The 17,437-nt window shown below is 55.6% G+C and overlaps 1 protein-coding gene across 1 annotated transcript in view; it reads left to right on the top strand.

Moving 5' to 3' along the window:
- Positions 1–989: 989 nt before the first annotated feature.
- The window catches only part of IPO9 (importin 9), a 39,759-nt gene continuing 23,311 nt past the window's right edge, over positions 990–17,437 (top strand). The window contains exons 1-10 of the mRNA XM_052653440.1: positions 990–1,152; positions 10,516–10,577; positions 10,795–10,881; positions 11,557–11,758; positions 14,277–14,365; positions 15,011–15,097; positions 15,543–15,662; positions 15,770–15,870; positions 16,056–16,114; positions 16,671–16,822. Of these exons, the coding sequence (XP_052509400.1) occupies positions 990–1,152; positions 10,516–10,577; positions 10,795–10,881; positions 11,557–11,758; positions 14,277–14,365; positions 15,011–15,097; positions 15,543–15,662; positions 15,770–15,870; positions 16,056–16,114; positions 16,671–16,822 (1,122 nt within the window). The remainder of the gene's footprint in view (positions 1,153–10,515; positions 10,578–10,794; positions 10,882–11,556; positions 11,759–14,276; positions 14,366–15,010; positions 15,098–15,542; positions 15,663–15,769; positions 15,871–16,055; positions 16,115–16,670; positions 16,823–17,437) is intronic.

Raw genomic sequence — 17,437 nt, 5'->3', positions numbered from 1 at the left:
CCTGGTTCCTAGAAACATTTTTAAGGGGCTTAACCTGAACCGCTTACTAACGAATGCCTGTTCCCATTTGCTCTGACCCTCCCGGTCCAACAAGGGACCCAGCCCCCTGCCCTGCACTGCTAACCCCTCTCAGCAGTCCTTCAGGCTTCAGGAGTGTCTACACCTTGAGACGTGCCCCCGGTTGGCCCAGGATGGCCATATTAACTACTCATCCCTCCACCTCTTTAAGGTCCAGCCATAATTTCCTTGGAAAAAAGTTATAGTTTCTCCACTAACAGGGCTTACTCTCAAATAGTCATATAAGCACTTACTCTGGAAGGAATGCCCTTTCCCACGGCAGTCTCTCCTGGCCCAGTCCTTGAGGCTGGACTCACCCACGTGAAAAACCAACGGACTCCTGCCAGTCGCCTCAGATTCTTTCCCCCGACCTTTGGATTCCCGGGTCTGAGAGAGGAAAACTCGCTTGTGTGGGGGCAAAAGAGGCTGGTTTGAAGTAGGCGCTGATCCAGACCCTCTCCCCAAAGCCTTGTCCGCAGATCCGCAGCCTGCCCTCTTCTGACGTGCTGTCGCACCTGAGGAATCCGTGCCTGCGGAAGTCAGGGCTGCGTTCCAGCGGCCGCTGCGCACTGGCCGTTGGCCGCCGCTCTTCCGCCGCCCGCGCCGGGTTCCCGCGCCGGCGGTGCGGTTCTCGTCCCCGCGGCAGGCGGCGCTGTCTGCGGAGGCCCGCCCCGCGGCCCCGCCCGCCCCCGCGCTCCCGTCGGCCCCCGCGCTCCCGTCGGCCCCCGCGCTCCCGTCGGCCCCCGCGCTCCCGTCGGCCCCCGCGCTCCCGTCGGCCCCCGCGCTCCCGTCGGCCCCCGCGCTCCCGTCGGCCCCCGCGCTCCCGTCGGCCCCCGCGCTCCCGTCGGCCCCCGCGCAGGCGCGGCTCTGCGGATTGGCCGCGCGCGGGAGCCGTCCGGCGGCGGCGGGGCGGGCGCGCGGCGCGGGGCAAGATGGCGGCGGCGGCGGCGGCTGGCGCGGCCTCGGGACTGCCGGGGCCGGTGGCCCAGGGGCTGAAGGAGGCGCTGGTGGACACGCTCACCGGCATTCTGTCCCCGGTGCAGGAGGTGCGGGCGGCCGCGGAGGAGCAGATCAAGGTGCTGGAGGTGACGGAGGGTGAGTGAGGCGGGCCGCCGCGAGGGCGGCGGGTCTGGGCCGCGCCGGCCGCTGCCCGAGCCCCGGCCGGAGGCTGGGCCTGGGGACGCCTGGCCTGGAGCGCCGGAGCGCAGGGCTCCGGGCAGCCCGGGGCTCGGGGCCGGGGGCTGGGCCGTGGGGGCGCGCTCCCGGGCGCGGGGCCCGCCGGGGGCCTGGCGGCGCCTCCGCACGCGTCCCCGGGAGTCGGTCGCTGAGTGGGCCCCGCCCCGCCGCCGCCGGCCTTCCGATCGGCCGGCGCTGCTCGGAGGGGCCGGCCGTCCTTTGTCTTCGCGTCTTTGTCCCCCTCCTTCTGCTGGGCGCTCGGGAGTCATGGAGGACGAGACAGGCCTTTGGTTTGAGGGTGTCCGCCAGCTCCTGCCGAGCGGGCCTTTCTGCAGGCCCGGGGCAGCCACGCTGCGACGAGCATTGGGTCCTGAAACCCGAGGAGGGGAATCCGCTCAAGCTTTCTGTCGGGAACGCGGCTGGCCTGTCGGGGCTTCGTAGGCAAAACTCCAAACCTGCGGACTCCCGGAGCTCAGCAGGACGGCCCCAGCACCTCTCAGATTGGCCGTGGGAGTTGGCCCTCCCACGGACTGAGGTGTTTTTTTTTTTTTAATAATTTAACACAAAGCTCCCATAAATTTAATCTTGTATTCTCCCACAGCATGAGAAAGCTCTTGAAAAACCAAGTTATAAGATCTGGGGTTTTGCGGGTTGAGGACCATTTGAAGGCCCAGTTTTAACTGTCATCGTTTTGTGAATGTCAGGCCCTGTAAGAGGAGCAACCGCTGGGCAGGAGAAAGCTCTTTGAGAGCCGTGCACACTGACCTGCGGGAATCATCTCTGCCTACTGGGTGAAGTTCCTTTTCTCACACTAAGGCCTCTGCCTCCTTTGGGTATGAAGGAGAAAGAAGCAGAGGAACTTGGCCACGCTCAGGTTACCACTTGAGTGATGCTGGGGACGTGGTGCCCTCCCTGGGTGGTGCCAGGGTGCCCAGTGCCCCTCGTGAAGGCGAGCCTGGCTCTTGTTGGAGCTGCCCGGCGGCAGCTGGGCTCTGGGCCCCTCCGCCACAGCCAGCAACGCGGCCCCGTCTAGGCAGAGCCCGTCACCATCCTGAGGTCTCCTTGCAGCTCTGCTCTCTTCCTTCATCTGTTTGGATCTCAAAGTGGAAAACGGACGGGCAGAATTTTCGCATTTGACCTCTGCCACTGATGGGAATAAACTGACACACACACGGCACATAACTCACTGGGAATGTGCTTGGAGGTGTGAAGAGGCTTCGTGCTGTTGGTGGCCCAGCAGGAAGGCATAGATGCAGGTATGGGGCGCAGTGTGCCGGCTGTATCGAGTCTGCGGAATTGAAGGCAGTACTTTGGACCCTTTGGAGGTTATTTAGGTTTAAAAATATTCTAATTCCTGTTAAGTAAAAACTATAGAGAGCAGCCCCTTTCGGTAGCCTGTTTCTCAGGGAGGGTGGCGACCCCGCCCTCAGGAGCGTGCCTTGCTTCTCTCTTTTCCTCTCCTGGTGTTTGGCACGTTGTGTTTTGCCATCGGGTGCAGAGTACCTTCTGTCTCATATTCTCATTCTGTCACGTCTCCTTTCCACAGTTGCTTTCTTCTTTAATGAAAACAGAGCACGTGGCTTCCCAGCCAGGCTTTAGCCAGCTGTTTGGCCTGGTGAAGCGGGCAGGGCCTTGCTCCCAGTGTTAGAACACCCTGCAGGCTGTTCTTGCAAATGAATGACTCTTTCCCACTCCTTTGGAGTTGCTTTCTGTTCTAGTTTTATATTAGTAGGAGAAACCTTGCTTTCTGGTCCTAGGAAATATACTTCCTTAAAACTTGGCCGTTAATGGGAAATCTGGGAGTTGCTGTCTCTTATTATTTGTGGTCTTTTGATCCTTTTTTTGGTTCCATGGACGACAACCAAACACGGTTGTTTCTAGACCCCTCGAATAGCCACACTGTCTTTCAGTTCAGTTCAGTCACTCAGTCATGTCCGACTCTTTGCAACCCCATGGACTGCAGCACACCAGGCCTCCCTGTCCCTCACCAACTCTTGGAGTCCACCCAAACCCGTGTCCATTGAGTTGGTGACGCCATTCAACCATCTCATCCTCTGTCGTCCCCTTCTCCTCCTGCCCCCAATCCCTCCCAGCATCAGGGTCTTTTCCAGTGAGTCAGCTCTTCGCATGAGGTGGCCAAAGGATTGGAGTTTCAGCTTCAACATCAGTCCTTCCAGTGAACACCCAGGACTGATCTCCTTTAGGATGGACTGGTTGGATCTCCTTTCTGTCCAAGGGACTCTCAAGTCTTCTCCAGCACCACAGTTCAAAAATATCAATTCTTCTGCACTCAGCTTTCTTTATAATCCAACTCTCACATCCATACATGACCACTGGAAAAACCATAGCCTTGACTAGACGGACCTTTGTTGACAAAGTAATATCTCTGCTTTTTAATATGCTGTTTAGGTTGGTCATAACTTTCCTTCCAAGGAGTAAGCGTCTTTTAACTTCATGGCTACACGGATTCACCATCTGCAGTGATTTTGGAGCCCAGAAAAATAAAGTCTAACACTGTTTCCACGGATTCCCCATCTGTTTGCCATGGAGTGGCGGGACACTGTCTTTATGAGCCACTCATTACTGTCTCGTGTGGGAGCTGGCCCCAGGCGGCCCTCGAGATCGGCTCGTGACGAACAAGTCTGCTGCCTTCCTGGCTGCCACGTGATGACCCTGAGTCTTGGAGATTAAGTGGGAGAATCTCTCATTTAATTTGGGGGGAAGACACAGGTCAGTTGTAAAGTCCGTGTTAAGTAGACAGACAAGAGAGGTTGTCATGCTCTGAGCAGAGTCTGGTGTAGAAGAAATTTTAAGAAGCAGTTGTTGTGGAAAATTGAGGTGCTGGAACCCAAAGCACATCTGGGTCATTCAGCCAGCAAGCAGGTATTTTCCAGGAAATAACTCATTGCGCACCTGTTCCCATATTTTCCAGTATGGGAGTCTGTCCTCTTAAGCCAAAGAAGTGTGTCTGTGTGAGAGAGCCACGTGATGCGTGCAGTAGGTTAGCTTTGAGAGGATGAAGACGGGCTGTTCCCGTCAGCCTGGTGTGCTGGAGTGGTTTTCTTGACTCCCCAGTCGCTGGGCACCTGAGGGAACCCAGCAAGCCTTCCTGACTCATGCAGCCTGTAAACAGGGCTGATGGGCAGAGGGCACAGTGCCGCCTTCTTCAGATGGCGCCCCAGCCTGCACTGAGACGCTTGTCACTGCAGAGTCTGGAGGGTCCTGGGCTGCACAGTGAAGTCCCAGCAGATGGTTGGTGCCCTTTGTCTCCTTAGGAGGGCTGCGATTTTGTGTGTCGTCAGCAGTGCTTGTTGGAAGTCAGTTCTGCCTCTCTAAAGTAGGGATTAGTCCTTTTGGTCTGTTCAAGTACTCTTCCAATTCCATTTTATTCAACAGCTGGGATCATAGCGAGCGTCTTATGAACCTGGTCGTTTAAAAGGAGGAGAGTCTGCGAACCGTCGAGGGCCTCTTACCTCAGTCTGATGTTCTCTACTTAGCTTTTTGAACTCTGTGTGTGTGTGTGTGTGTGCAACTGATGCCACGATCGTGCGTTTCGAGAGTGTCAGCTCTTCGTTTCTGGTGTGTCTGTGCGGGGCCTGTTCTTGTATCTCAGAACACAGCTGTTTCCTCCTTTTCTTCTCCGTCCGCTCTCCTCTGAGAGCAGCATCGCCTGCGTGCTGGAATGTGCTGCGTCCATTCGTAAGCTGTAACTCTCCAGGCCAGCACAGTACAGGCTTCCTTTCTTCTGATGCTTATCTGTCTCGCTGTGTCGGGCCTCAGTTACGGCGCTCAGGTTCTTCGTTTTGTCCTCTGGGATCTGTTGTTGCCATGCGCGTGCCGAGTTGCTTCGTGGCTTGTGGGATCTTAGTTCCCTGACCGGGGATTGAACGCATGTCCCCTGCACCGCAGGGCAGATAGTGCACTCGCTTATGTGACGTGACGCCTGGGTGGTTTTCTTCTTTCAGTTATTTGTTTCTGTTTGTTGGAAATGAAGACGTTTGGCCTTGACTCAGTTTTTATGTCTTGCTCCCAGCAGATAGGTCGCAGAAAATACATTTTTTCCTTCCCGCCCACCACTGCTGTGTCACGCTGGGGAGGGGGACTCTCGCGCGCGCTTTTCCTGGCATCTCATGCTGCCCGGACGTCTGCGTCACTGTCCCTCGTCTCCGGTGCCCAGGGGCTGATTGCCGCTTCGGGTTCTCACGGGCGCTTTCTGGCTCTTTTGCAGTGTAGCGTAAGCACTGTCAGCCGCGAAGGGAGCCGCTCCAGGATCCAGAGGCACTCCTGGGCGCGTGGCGGGCGCCGAGCCCCGCGGAAGGCGGCCAGTGGTGGAGTTTTCTCTTTCCTTTCAGCTGGGCTTTTGTGAAAGTCCTGTGAGAAAGGGGGCTTCCCCAGAGACTCCCTCCTTCCCAGACCGGCTGGCCCCCAGTCCTCGGAGCAGGAGCTTTCCTGACCGTCCAGCCTCAAGCCTCCAGTCAGCCCTTGAGACCAGGAGCTTATATTTCTCAGCTTATCCTGTCTCCTCCTTAGAGCTTCCCTTCTAAGCCGAGTTGTAGGAGGATCCTGTTTTTGCCTAGTGGGGTGAAGTGAAAGAAAGGGGAGCGAGGAAAACCAGAGAGGGCAGCAGAGACTGAAGGGCCAGAGGGAGATTTGGAGAGGGCAAGCGGTTTCTTCCAAAGCAGGTTCAAGGGCACCTTGTGGGGTCGGGTTAAAGGTTAATCCAGCCCCGCTTGGAGTTGGTGCGAACCCAGGCTCACAGGCCTGTCCTTACTCGTCTTGGGAAAGGGAACCGAGAAGTGAACTTTCTTAAGGAAAATGGCTTTAGAAAGCTGACTTCATATAGCCTGCTTGAGAATGCCCCTCTTCGGCTTAACTTCATAGGTTGAATCTTAGTTTAATCTGTATTTGTCCTTTTCAAGCAAGACGAAGTAAGAGCTATGCCTGTCTGTGTCTCTCGCATTTTCCCTGCCTTAATCATCCCAAAGTAAGTTACTCAGGTGTTCTCATGCTTTCTGAGGAAATTACGTTAATTTCAGCAAAACTGAGAATCCCCCAACACACACTAAAATTAAAAGCTCTTTTCTTTACGGATATACTTAGTTATATTACACCGACAGCTAGGGTATGATCTCTGTTAAGTGAATGTCTGTAAACAGGATTTTTTCCTGCTTCACAGAAGTCCTCAGTGGATAAGGCAGTGGTGTTGGTAAGATTTAAAGTCAGTCAGAGAGCTTCCGGGTTTTCCTGGCAGCTCATCCTGAGTTACTTCTCTAAAGCACAGAGTTCACCATCTGCATAGTGCCACTGGCATGGCTTGTCACACTTAGGGTTTTTTAAGTAATTTAAAAATAACTGAAAATGAAATTAAATCATATAGTCTGAAGCTCTTCTGTTGTGACAGATAGCCTATATTTCTTATGGGTGTGTAGTCTAGAGTAAACTAGGTTAAATAAAATTGCTATCTTCCTTCTTATATCCCCCTTTTCCCTAATGCATATGAGCTCTTTGTCTTTGAATTTTGGGGTTTCCAAACCAAAGTTGATCACGACACTGTCTCTGAAACTCTGGGAGCCTGTGGTGAAGAAGTCTATTCTGCTCATCCGTTCTAAAGATCTGTCCTTAGGTGGTGGTCTTTGAAGACTTTGATTTCCATTAGCTTTTGAGCAGAGTCATATTTCTGAACTTTCAAGCTTCTTCTTTCTTCTGTGGAGGAAATAAACTTTGAGACAAAGTCCTCTGTGGGACCGGGTTGTAGGTGCAGATCCCCTGGCTGACGGAGGTTCTGGGCCCCATGTGGGTCTTAATCGTCCCTTCCTCTCACCGTCTTTTACTGCAGTCTCAGTGATGTGTGAAGCACGGTGATTGGTGGAAACTGGGGTGTGATCTTCAATAGGTTCCAAGACAAAATGAATTTAAAGGTTATGTTTGAGTGAAGAGCTCCCGATTACTGTGGCCCTCACCAGACTCCCACTTCCTCACGGCCTTGGATGGAAAGCGTGTGTTCACACAAAGCTCTTCTTTAAAAAGAGTGGGCTTGGCAGTTCTTGGGTTGATGAGAAAGGACCCCTGTGTAGAGTTCGCCTGGTCTTCCTGCACTAATGACTCTTCTCATGGGTGCAGGGTGGGCTGGTGGGTAAGACCTGGTTCCTTCTCCCTTCTGTGAGCCTCGGTGTGAGCGCTCCACCACTGTCTGTGCTTGCATGGGGAGGTAATTAACTATTCACATCGGCTTAGGCTTTATAGTCTCCACTCAAGTTCCAAGTCCTTCTCAAAAATGCCCCATTTTATACCTCAGTGTCTTTCTTTTTCACACCTTATGGCTGAAGATTTCGTTTATCTTGATCTCGTCGTCTGGTGATCCAGACCTTGTACTTTTGGCAGGACATTAATACCCGCATCAGAGTGGTCCTGCAAAAATTGTTGAAAATGATGCCTTGAAAGAAAACAGTGTGTGTCCTAGGCAACTTAAGAGTGTGTTTCAGACGTTCTGAAGGACCTCACGTAGGCTCACCAGGATCGGCTGACAGGGCTCAGGGGAGAGAATCCCGAGCTTCTTAGCCAACTTGGAGCCGTCAAGTCAGCACTCGTTGCCACATGGAGGATCTGAGGTCAGAGGGCGTGTGGGGACCCTGGCAGGCGCCCTCTGCCCTCTCCCCCTTCCGTGGGTGTCACACGTGAACTTCAGGGGCTTTTCTCCCACTCAGCTTGAGCTTTGGGCAGAATCCAAGCAGTCTGACTCATCTATGTTAGTCCATTGGGAAAGCTGACTCCCGTGTCTTTGGGTTGTAGGGACCTGCTGTTTATTCTATTAAAAATGCATTTTATAAAAAACTTAACAGAGAGTGAACTAGCCAGATTAACCCTGAGAATTAGAATGGACTTCAGCATCTTTAGAGGTAGTTCTGCAAATGTGAACTGTTTGCTTGTGATTTGATAACTTACTAACAGCTGTAGAAAGAAGGTGGCGACTTTTTTAGTCTTGCAAACTCTTCCTTTCCTGAGTGAGACTTAAGTGCCATGGGGCTGTATCAGTAATTGTAGCTTAAAATAAGAGTGTAATAAGAGTGAGTAAGAACCCAGTAAGTAGCATAAATTAAAGAGACAAAAAAAGTTAGAGCACAGAATCAGTAGCCTTCACATTCGCAAACAGTAAAAGGCTAGAGGATATGGCAGTGGTTTTGGTGTTTTAAGGCCTTTACAACAGCGACAAAAAGATTAAGTGCTCAGGAGTGAGATGAACAGAAACTCTGCGGGAAGCTATTGGGCAGCATCAACCGTCCCGAAAGGGCTCCAGGCAGGCGTGGACGAATGAGGCGTAGAATGAGCTGTCTAGACGGGTGAGACCGGCCGATTCTGAAGGTCACCGGAAAGGAAGTTTGGAAGGAATAGCTCCCAAAACACCAAAAGCGGCAAACGGAAGAGGAGTTAGTTCCCGCAGACGCTTCACCTGAAGCCTCTGTAATCGAAACAGGCGCACGGCGCTGGCACACAGACAAACAGAATGCGGGGTAAGACAGAGGCCTAGGGGCAGACGCAAGCGACTGGGAGGTTAGTGTCGGTGCAGGCGGCCCCTCAGCCGCTGAGGTAAGGACACGCCTTCAGTGAAGGTGCTGGGCCAGCTGCGGGGGGGCCGCTCGAGATCAGACCAGTTCCCGCACCGCACAGACTGTCAGCGGCAAAGGGATTCGGAAGCTAAATGTTTAGAAAGAAACCATAAAAATCGTAGAAGGGCGTATGGGCGAAGTTTTCTTTATCTTGGCATAAAGAAAGGCTTCCTAACTACAGCTCAAATCCAGAGGCAGCAAAAGGTTGATAAACTTGACCTTAAAATTTTAATTTGACAAAAGTTAGGACCAGCAAGACTAAAGTACAGCTGTGCCTAGCATGTTCAAACTGGAGAAAACCGAGAGAGAGACGATCTTAAAAGGAGTCAGAGGAAAAGAGTACCTTATTTGTGGAGGAACAAGAGTTAACAGTTACATTGGACAGCTCTTCAGAAACCATACAAGCAGGAGAGGAGAGGCGTGAAGTACTTAACGTGATCATAGAAGATATATTACCCACTAAGCTCACCTTGAAAGCTGAAGAGTTAAGGCTTTCCCAGACAAGGAGACTCTGGCGGTCCATTGGTTGATACTCTGCGCTCCCAATACAGGGGGCCTGTGTTCAGTCCCTGCTTGGGGAACTAAGACCCCACGTGCCCCCTGTTCCTGAGCCATTCTGAGTTAATTGCTGTGTCTGGTGTGAGCCGAGGGTCAGGCAGTCCTCCCGCACGTGGGTACCCAGTGGTCCTGGCGCCAGCTGCTGCGCAGGCTGCTCTTTGCGCGTCGAGCGGCTGCCCTGCTGGTCTGGGGGGCTGTCTCTGCCAGTGCCGCACTGTTGATTGCTGCAGATCTGCAGTGCGTTTTGAAATTGGGGAGTGTGAATCCTCCAGTGCAGGCCTTCTTTTTCAAGATTGTTTTGGCTATTTGGGATCCCTTGAGATTCCATATGAAATTTAGGATGGGTTTTTGTATCTCTACAGGACAGGCATTGGAATTTTGACAGGGATTGCATTGAAGGAGCTGAATTTTAATTTGGGAGTGAGCGTGGCAGCCTCTCCCATATGCGTGTGTGTGGGTGTGTGTGCACGTGTGTGTGCTGGGTCTCCGTGGCCACGTGGCCTTCCTGGTTGTGCTTAAGCTTCTCGTTGCAGTGGCGTCTCGTTGGGGAGCATGGGCTTCACTGCCCCGTGGCACGTGGGGTCCTTAGACCAGGGATCCCGACCATGTCCCCTGTGTGGAGAGGTGGGTTCTTACCCACAGCACCACCAAGGAAGCCCCCAGTATGCGTTTTGAAATTACTGTGTATGTTGCTATTAGAAACTGTTGGCTTGTAACGGTTGTGTTTTTAGGACTAAGCCTGTTAAGACCATATTTCCTTAGACTTAATCATCTCTTACCTGATGGCGTAGATCTGGGCAGCTCCCGAAGTCTCAGCTTTGAAGTTTTCCTTGGCGTTAGGTAGCACCAGTTTTCGATTAGACGACACTTTATCGCCACCTTGAAGGACACGACGGCGTGCAGTGACGGGGGAAGTGAGAGGTGCTGGGACTGTCCACGCGAGCAGCCCCACGCTGCAGGCTCCCTGTTCCTCTTTCTTGGAGGAGTTAGTCACCAGCACCTTTGGAGGCACCAAACCAGGCTCTTCTCTGAGGTCTTGTTGGCATCAGGGTTAGAGCTCAGTAAACCGCCGTGGCTTTCCTGGGTGCCATTAGGCTCACAGTGGGATTTTCTCTTCCAGAATTCGGTGTCCACCTGGCAGAGTTGACCGTCGATCCCCAGGGGGCACTGGCGATCCGTCAGGTAAGTCAAGACTGACTGGCCCCGTTTATAAGTAAGTTCTCTCTACTTGGTGGTGAAACTTTCTTATGGGAAAGCGAAAGGGTAAGGCCAGCTTATAAATAACTTAGAGTTTGCTCCAGACTTGGACAGTTCAGCTGGATGCGTCAGGCCCTGTGTGTAGGTGCATGTGTGAAGAAAGGCTTTCTTTGCTCTCCCACCTGGCTCGTTTCCTTCACAGCTGGCGTCAGTCATCCTGAAACAGTACGTGGAGACCCACTGGTGTGCCCAGTCGGAGAAGTTCAGGCCTCCTGAGACCACAGAAAGGGTGAGGAGAGGCACTCGGCCTGTCTCGCTGTGGAGGTCGGGGGTCCTCGTAGCAGCCTGGGCAGAAGGGGATGGAGTAGTTGGCGGCTGCCATTCTGGGCAACGTGCTGCAGAAAAGAGAGCTCGAGTGCCAGGCAGACCTGGTTCACATGCCAGCCTGCCTCTTACTAGCTACGAAATGTTGTGAAAGTGTTTTAACTTCTGAGGTTCAGTTTCCTAAATATCTAAAATCCCAGCTTCAGAGAATTGTTTGCGGGTTGCCTGAGACAGTGCTCCTCCCCGGTCGGGTGCTGTGCACCTGTCCTGGGGCCCCATGGCGTTCCGAGGTCTGAGGCCCTTTGGAACTTGCCGCAGTGGGAGTGCTCCACGCCTGCGCCGTCTGGGACAGCTGCTCTCCGCGCGTGGTGCCGAGTGCCTCAGTTGGGGCTCAGGCGGCCGACAAGCTCGGCTTCCAATCTCGCCTAGTTTCCACTGCTTTAAATGGCCCATGTGCCTGGTGGCTCCTGTCGTGGACAGCGTGAGTGTGGAGCCGTGGGTGGCTTGGGGTGCAGTGTTGCGGACCTCTGCACAGGTGCACAGCACCCTGCCCACGTTGCTCTTCCAGCACGTGAGCTGGGCAGTGACCGGCCACGCTCTCACACCCCGTCTCACGCAGGCGGGCTTCTCTCCTCTCCAGGCAAAGGTCGTCATCCGGGAACTGTTGCCCAGCGGCCTGAGGGAGTCCATAAGCAAGGTGCGCTCCAGTGTGGCCTACGCGGTGTCGGCCATCGCGCACTGGGACTGGCCCGAGGCCTGGCCGCAGCTCTTCAACCTGCTCATGGGGATGCTGGTGAGCGGAGACGTGAACGCCGTCCATGGTGCCATGCGGGTGCTGACAGGTACGGGTGCCACACCCTGGCCCCACGCGCCCCCCATTCCGCCCGGCTCTCACCTCCACGCTGCCCGCCCGTGTCAGGGACCCTCCCTCTCAGGAGAGGGCCGCGCGTGGCAGTCCGGCATGCAGACTGCAGTTCACAGTCTGGCCTCCCTTGACCCGACCTGCTCGCCTCTTGAACCTGAGTTTTCCTGGTGTGTAAAGTTGGGGTGATGGTACTGTCCACCTGGCGGGGGCTTCTTGTGGCTTCAGTGAGCTCGTCTCGGTGAGATGTCCTGTGCCGGTACGACAGGTCTGCGAGAGATTGTAGCTGTTGTGATCATTGTCATCATCACACAGTGTTTTCTATGTAGTTCGATGCGAAGATAAGAGCAATCAAGTCGTTTTTCTGGGAATGTGGAAAGAAGATAAAAAGAGCCACACGATGTGGTCAGGACCGTCCCTTGGCCAGCTTAGGACACGTGTAATGTTTGGTGTGAGCAGTTGAGAAAAATACTTGAGCTTTTAGTCCCGAGAGGTTCGGTGCGGAGCTCTTCTAGGCACGGGTAGCCTGTCAGTCCCTCAGAGGCCTGCTGTTATGCGCCCCCAACCTGCCCACGGCCAGAGGCCCCGCCTCTGCAGATCCTGCCCTGCTTCTTCCCGCCGCCTCTGCTCTGCTTTCAGGGAATCCTTATGTGGACCTTAGCCGCTGGATGTTGACGTGTCAGAAAGCACGGTCCCCTCTCTTTATACAGGTTTTCATATCTTTTCTCCTTCTCCGTGATTTGCCATCTCACCTGACAAGTATTCTTACCTAGTTAGGAACGGCGTTTCTACGGGTTTTGCTTTATTAAACTTGGCGTCGGGGCCCAATCTGGCAAGTTCATCTAGCACTGAGTTTGCGCAAGCTCCGGAGGCGGTGAAGGACGGGGAAGCCTGCAGCGGTGCAGCCCATGGGGTTGGAGAGAGCCGGACACGCGCCGCGGCCGGGCCGCCGCCGCAGCCTAAGGTTGATGGCTGTGCCGGTCCTGTGTCCGAGAGCAGTCCCTCCTCTCGCTTTGTGTCATGCCCCCCGCCCTGTCACGCCACCCAGCTGGGTGCACCTGTATCGATCGCCTGGGACACGTGCTCGTGGCACGCGCCGCCACCCGCTGGGAAAATCACACGCTCTCTGCTCAGACTCTCGCTTCCCTGCCCGCGGCTCTGCTTCTCTTTGTGGCTTCCTTCTCAGGAGGCCTCTCATACCCTTCTGTGGGGTGAGCCTTCTAGGGTTCTTTACTCAGCAGCCTCATGATGCCAAAATATCAATTAACAGGTCTATTTTCCGCTAAGGAGAGGAAGCCTGCTCCTCCCCTGTCTCCAACACAAAGTTCAGCTGCTCCTCGTGAAGCCTGGAGGAGAAGGTGGTTGCCCGTGTCCCCAGAGCTGTCTCGCTGCAGAGCCCTTGCTGTGTGTGACTAGCGGAGTCTATTCAGTGAGATGACTGCACTCGGCCGCAGGGAAGGAGCTGGCAGGGCGTGCTCCCGTGCTGGAGGCCGCGGACGTGGGTGGAGAGCAGCCACCTCACACCAGGGAGCTGCTCCGTGAGGCTGGACTGTGCTCTGGGGGCCGCTAAGGCGTGCGTGCAGGGCGCAGGGTGGTGTGGGTGGGCAGGAGGCCAGGAGGAGAAGGGGCTCGTCGGGGCCGTTCAAGGCCCTGCTCCTGTCTGCCTGGTTTAGCGAGGCTTCCCATTAAACCGTTCGTCCACGAGAACCAAGGCCAACGGTGGGGAGGCAGCGCAGGCCAGCTGTCACGGCCAAGGCTGCTGACACACAGGCCTTGGCCCTGTCTTCCATCTCATAGCGCTGTGGAGACGCGGCTGCTGGCGTCCTGCACTTTCTCTGACTTGATGAGTGCCCTTAGAAAACTTGTTTTGGACTTAATTATGTGAAGGGCTGTAAATTGAAAGATGAGTGTCAGAGTGCAAAATGCAGTTGGTTAAGCAGCAGACGAGCGAGCGGACGCGGGCTTGGGTCCTGTGTTTCACAGTCAGTGATGCATTTCAGATCTCAGCTTGCTGCCTCGGTGCCTCGTGAGGCTTTGGATGTGAAGGGAACGTCTGGTTCGATGGCCAGACTGGCGGGGTAGCGGCCCCTTGCTCTTCCTTTGAGCAGCAGCCTGAGCTTGGTCAGCGGACGCGTCCCCATGGGCAGGCCGGAGCGGGAGCCTGGTGTCTCCCAGGCTTTCTCACCTGCGTCACGGCGGCTTCGGGGGCCAGGTGCTGAAGGCAGAACCCGGCGAGGCGCGCCTGGGTGCCGGCACAGGGCGCAGGCCGGGCCGAGCCCAGGGTCCCCTCCGTGGCCCGGCGCTCCCCAGTCTCGCGTGCGCGCCTTCCCCTGCGGTGTCCCTTTCCGTCTCACAGGTGCTCCACACTGCTTTCCTGCCCCGGGTAGGGCTCCCAGCCAGCGTCTCTCCCTGCATGCTCCCTGAAGCAGTCCAGCAGTGGTCACCTGAATGCTTTTATAAAGCAGTGTGATTTTTACCGCCTGCTTTCTCCTCTGCAGAATTCACACGGGAAGTCACCGACACGCAGATGCCCCTGGTTGCGCCTGTGATCCTCCCAGAGATGTACAGGATCTTCACCATGGCCGAGGTAGGGGCTCCGTGTGGCCGAGAGCGGCCCTGCCTCTCGGGAGCCTGTCGAGTCTGCTGCTGATCCCAGACCTGAAGACGAGGGCTGACCGAGGGCTGCGTCCGATGAGCCTCGGCCCCTTCCCTTGCGACTGGGAGGCCAGGCCTCTGGGGAGAGCGGAGGGGCTGCCGGAGCTCTAGTCTGCCACCGTGGGGCTGCCCAGGCCCCTCTGGGGCCGCCCCCCCACCTGCCCCCTTCGCCGCGTGCCGGGCACAGCCTCCCGTGCTCCTCAGCACGGGCCTTGCTGTGGGTGCTGGGCTGGTGACTGCCCGCTGGCGGATGTTCCAGCCTCGCTGCTCCTCCCCATGCCGAGCCAGGGGCTGCGTTCTGAAAGCACTGCACAGACTGCTGGGGTTCCGAGGTGAACCCAGCGTCGTGAGTCCAGTCAGATTAGCCCACAGAGGCCTGAATACAAGGCTGCCGCTAGTAAGTGCCCACCTTGTGCTGCCTTTCATTCTGTGGGTTAGGTAAGCCTGCCCCCTGGACAGGACTGGTGGGCATTCCTTGTCTCTCGGGGACCCAGTCCCGTGTCAGGGTTGAGTGGTCACAGTTGAGTCACACGTGCACGCACATCAGCCTCACGGCCCCACTGTGACTCGCTCCCAGGTGTATGGGGTCCGAACCCGCTCCCGAGCCGTGGAGATCTTCACCACCTGTGCCCACATGGTCTGCAACATGGAGGAGCTGGAGAAGGTGAGTGCGCCTCCACCGTGGCCGCTGGCGTGCCCTGCGCTCTGGCGGGATGTGTTGGGCACACAGCAGCCGTGCCTTTGATGCAGTGAGCATCCGTGTGCAGCTGGGCCTCCTTTTGTTTGAGTCTGTCTTTCCCTGGTACCTTGTCCTGCATCGTTTTCGCACAGCTGGCACCCGGGGCTTTATTGCTCCTTCATTGCCTCCTGTGTGGGACCTGCCTAGCTAAGAAATACCAGTCCCTGGGGTCAGGAGTGGTTTGAAGAAGCTCCTGGTGAGGAGCCGCCAGTGTTGAATAAGGACACGGCAGACCCTGGGGACACCTCCGGTGACCTTTTGGCCACACCCTTCTGACAAGGGCCTGAGCCTGGAGGGTCTGGAGGCGCCGCCTGCCTGGGCGCCGGAGATCCAGGCTGAGTCCAGGGCTGATCTTAGTCTCTGCCTTCAGGGCGCAGCCAGGGTCCTGATCCTTCCTGTGGTGCAGCAGTTCACAGAGGCCTTCGTCCAGGCCCTGCAGGTCCCAGACGGCCCCGCGTCCGACAGCGGGTTCAAGATGGAGGTCCTGAAGGTGCGTGCTTTCTGCTGGGGGTGCTGGGAGTCTGCAGGGTGGTCTGACCTCAGTAACTTTTCTCCCATGTCACCTGCACCTCTTGGGTTTTTCCTGTAACTTCTCAGGCAGTGACAGCCCTGGTGAAAAACTTCCCGAAGCACATGGCGTCCTCCATGCAGCAGATCCTGCCCATTGTTTGGAACACCCTGACGGAAAGTGCAGCCTTATATCCTTTCTGGGAGAGGGCAGGGGCCGGCCGCCCCCGTGGCTGGGCGTCTGGAGCCTCGGGCCTCACGTTCCCACGGTTCCGCTTGCTTAGAGTGTCTGCTCGTGGTGTTGGAGTGTGTCATGTCCCCTTGTAGCATGTGTGCAAAGCGGCTGCAGATTCTGTTTCTTTACTCTTCATCATACTTATGTGAGGACAGAAGTCAATTACACAGAGGAAGTGGAGGACCCTGTGGACTCCGACGGTGCGTAGCGCGTTTGGTCGCAGACCTCGTGGTAGAGAAGGGAGCCAGGGAGAGCCAAGACGAAGGCAGGAAATTAGAGGCTTTGCTCTCTTGAGAATGTTCTCACTGAGTTTCCTGTCAGTGGATTAGATGTGGGGAAACAGAAATGGAAACTCTGTAATCTGTTCCTCATCAGCATTTGCATAAGTCTTACGAAGTCATGGAATTTCTCAGTGGAAAATGTATTCAGTGCTTCAGATTCTTCTTTCTTTCTTTTGGTTGCACTGCGTGACTTGCAGGATCTTAATTCCCCAGCCAGGGATTGAACCCAGGCCCTCAGCAGTGAAAGCCCAAAGTCCTAACCACTGGGCCACCAGGGAGCTCCCTGGTTCTTCTGCTGGAAACACCCAAGAGTGCTTAGTATCCCATCCTCGGGCCCTCTTCCGTTCCCTGGAGCATCATCATTAGCGAGTGCTGTAGCCGACCCCTAACTCACAGCGGGTGTAGTTCCTTCCCAGCATCTGAGCTTCCTTCTGTCTTCTTGTCACTAAGAGCTTCTCTCGCGTACTTCCTGTAGGTGAAGTCCTGGGCTTTGAAAACCTCGTCTTTAGCATTTTTGAGTTTGTCCACGCTCTCCTGGAAAACAGCAAATTCAAAAGCACCGTCAAGAAGGCCTTGCCCGAGCTGATCTACTACATTATTCTGTACATGCAGATCACTGAGGAGCAGGTACCTGCGCGGCGGAGCCGCCGAGCGGCGCGCCCCTGAGCCCGAGTGTGGGGTGGTGGAGTCACTGAGCGGCGTGCCTGTGCAGCTTGAGTTTGGGGAGCGGCGCGCCCGTGAGCCCTAGTGTGGGGTCTCGGAGTCGCTGAGCGGCGCGCCCGTGAGCCCGAGCGTGGGGTGGTGGAGTCACTGAGCGGCGCGCCCGTGAGCCCGAGCGTGGGGAGCGGTGCGCCCCTGCAGCCTGAGTGTGGGGTCTCGGAGCCGCTGAGCGGCGTGCCTGTGCAGCCTTGGTCTCGCTCAGGCGTCTGCTCATCTCTGAAAACTGACACCTGAAGAGCACCGTGACTGGAAGTTCTAGGAAAGCTGTGACTTCCATTCACAGCATTTTGCCGAGTACCTGGGTGCTGGGGTTTATCAGCTTCTGTGGTAGGTAGGTGGACTTGTAGAATACTCCCACTTTGATATCTATAGGGGACCCCCAACCAAGGACGCGATAGCAGGAAGAGCCTGGCCTTTCTCTGTAGATAGTGAGACACAGCATTCAGATCCTTAGCCTGGTCAGAGAGTCATTAGACCAGAAGAGGGCCTTAGAAATACGGTAATGCCTGTACTGCGTCCTAG

Source organism: Budorcas taxicolor, chromosome 16 (assembly GCF_023091745.1).
Source record: "Budorcas taxicolor isolate Tak-1 chromosome 16, Takin1.1, whole genome shotgun sequence".
Classification (NCBI taxonomy): Eukaryota; Metazoa; Chordata; class Mammalia; order Artiodactyla; family Bovidae; genus Budorcas; species Budorcas taxicolor.
Note: the sequence above shows the minus strand (reverse complement) of the source record. Positions and strands in the feature narration are given on the sequence as shown.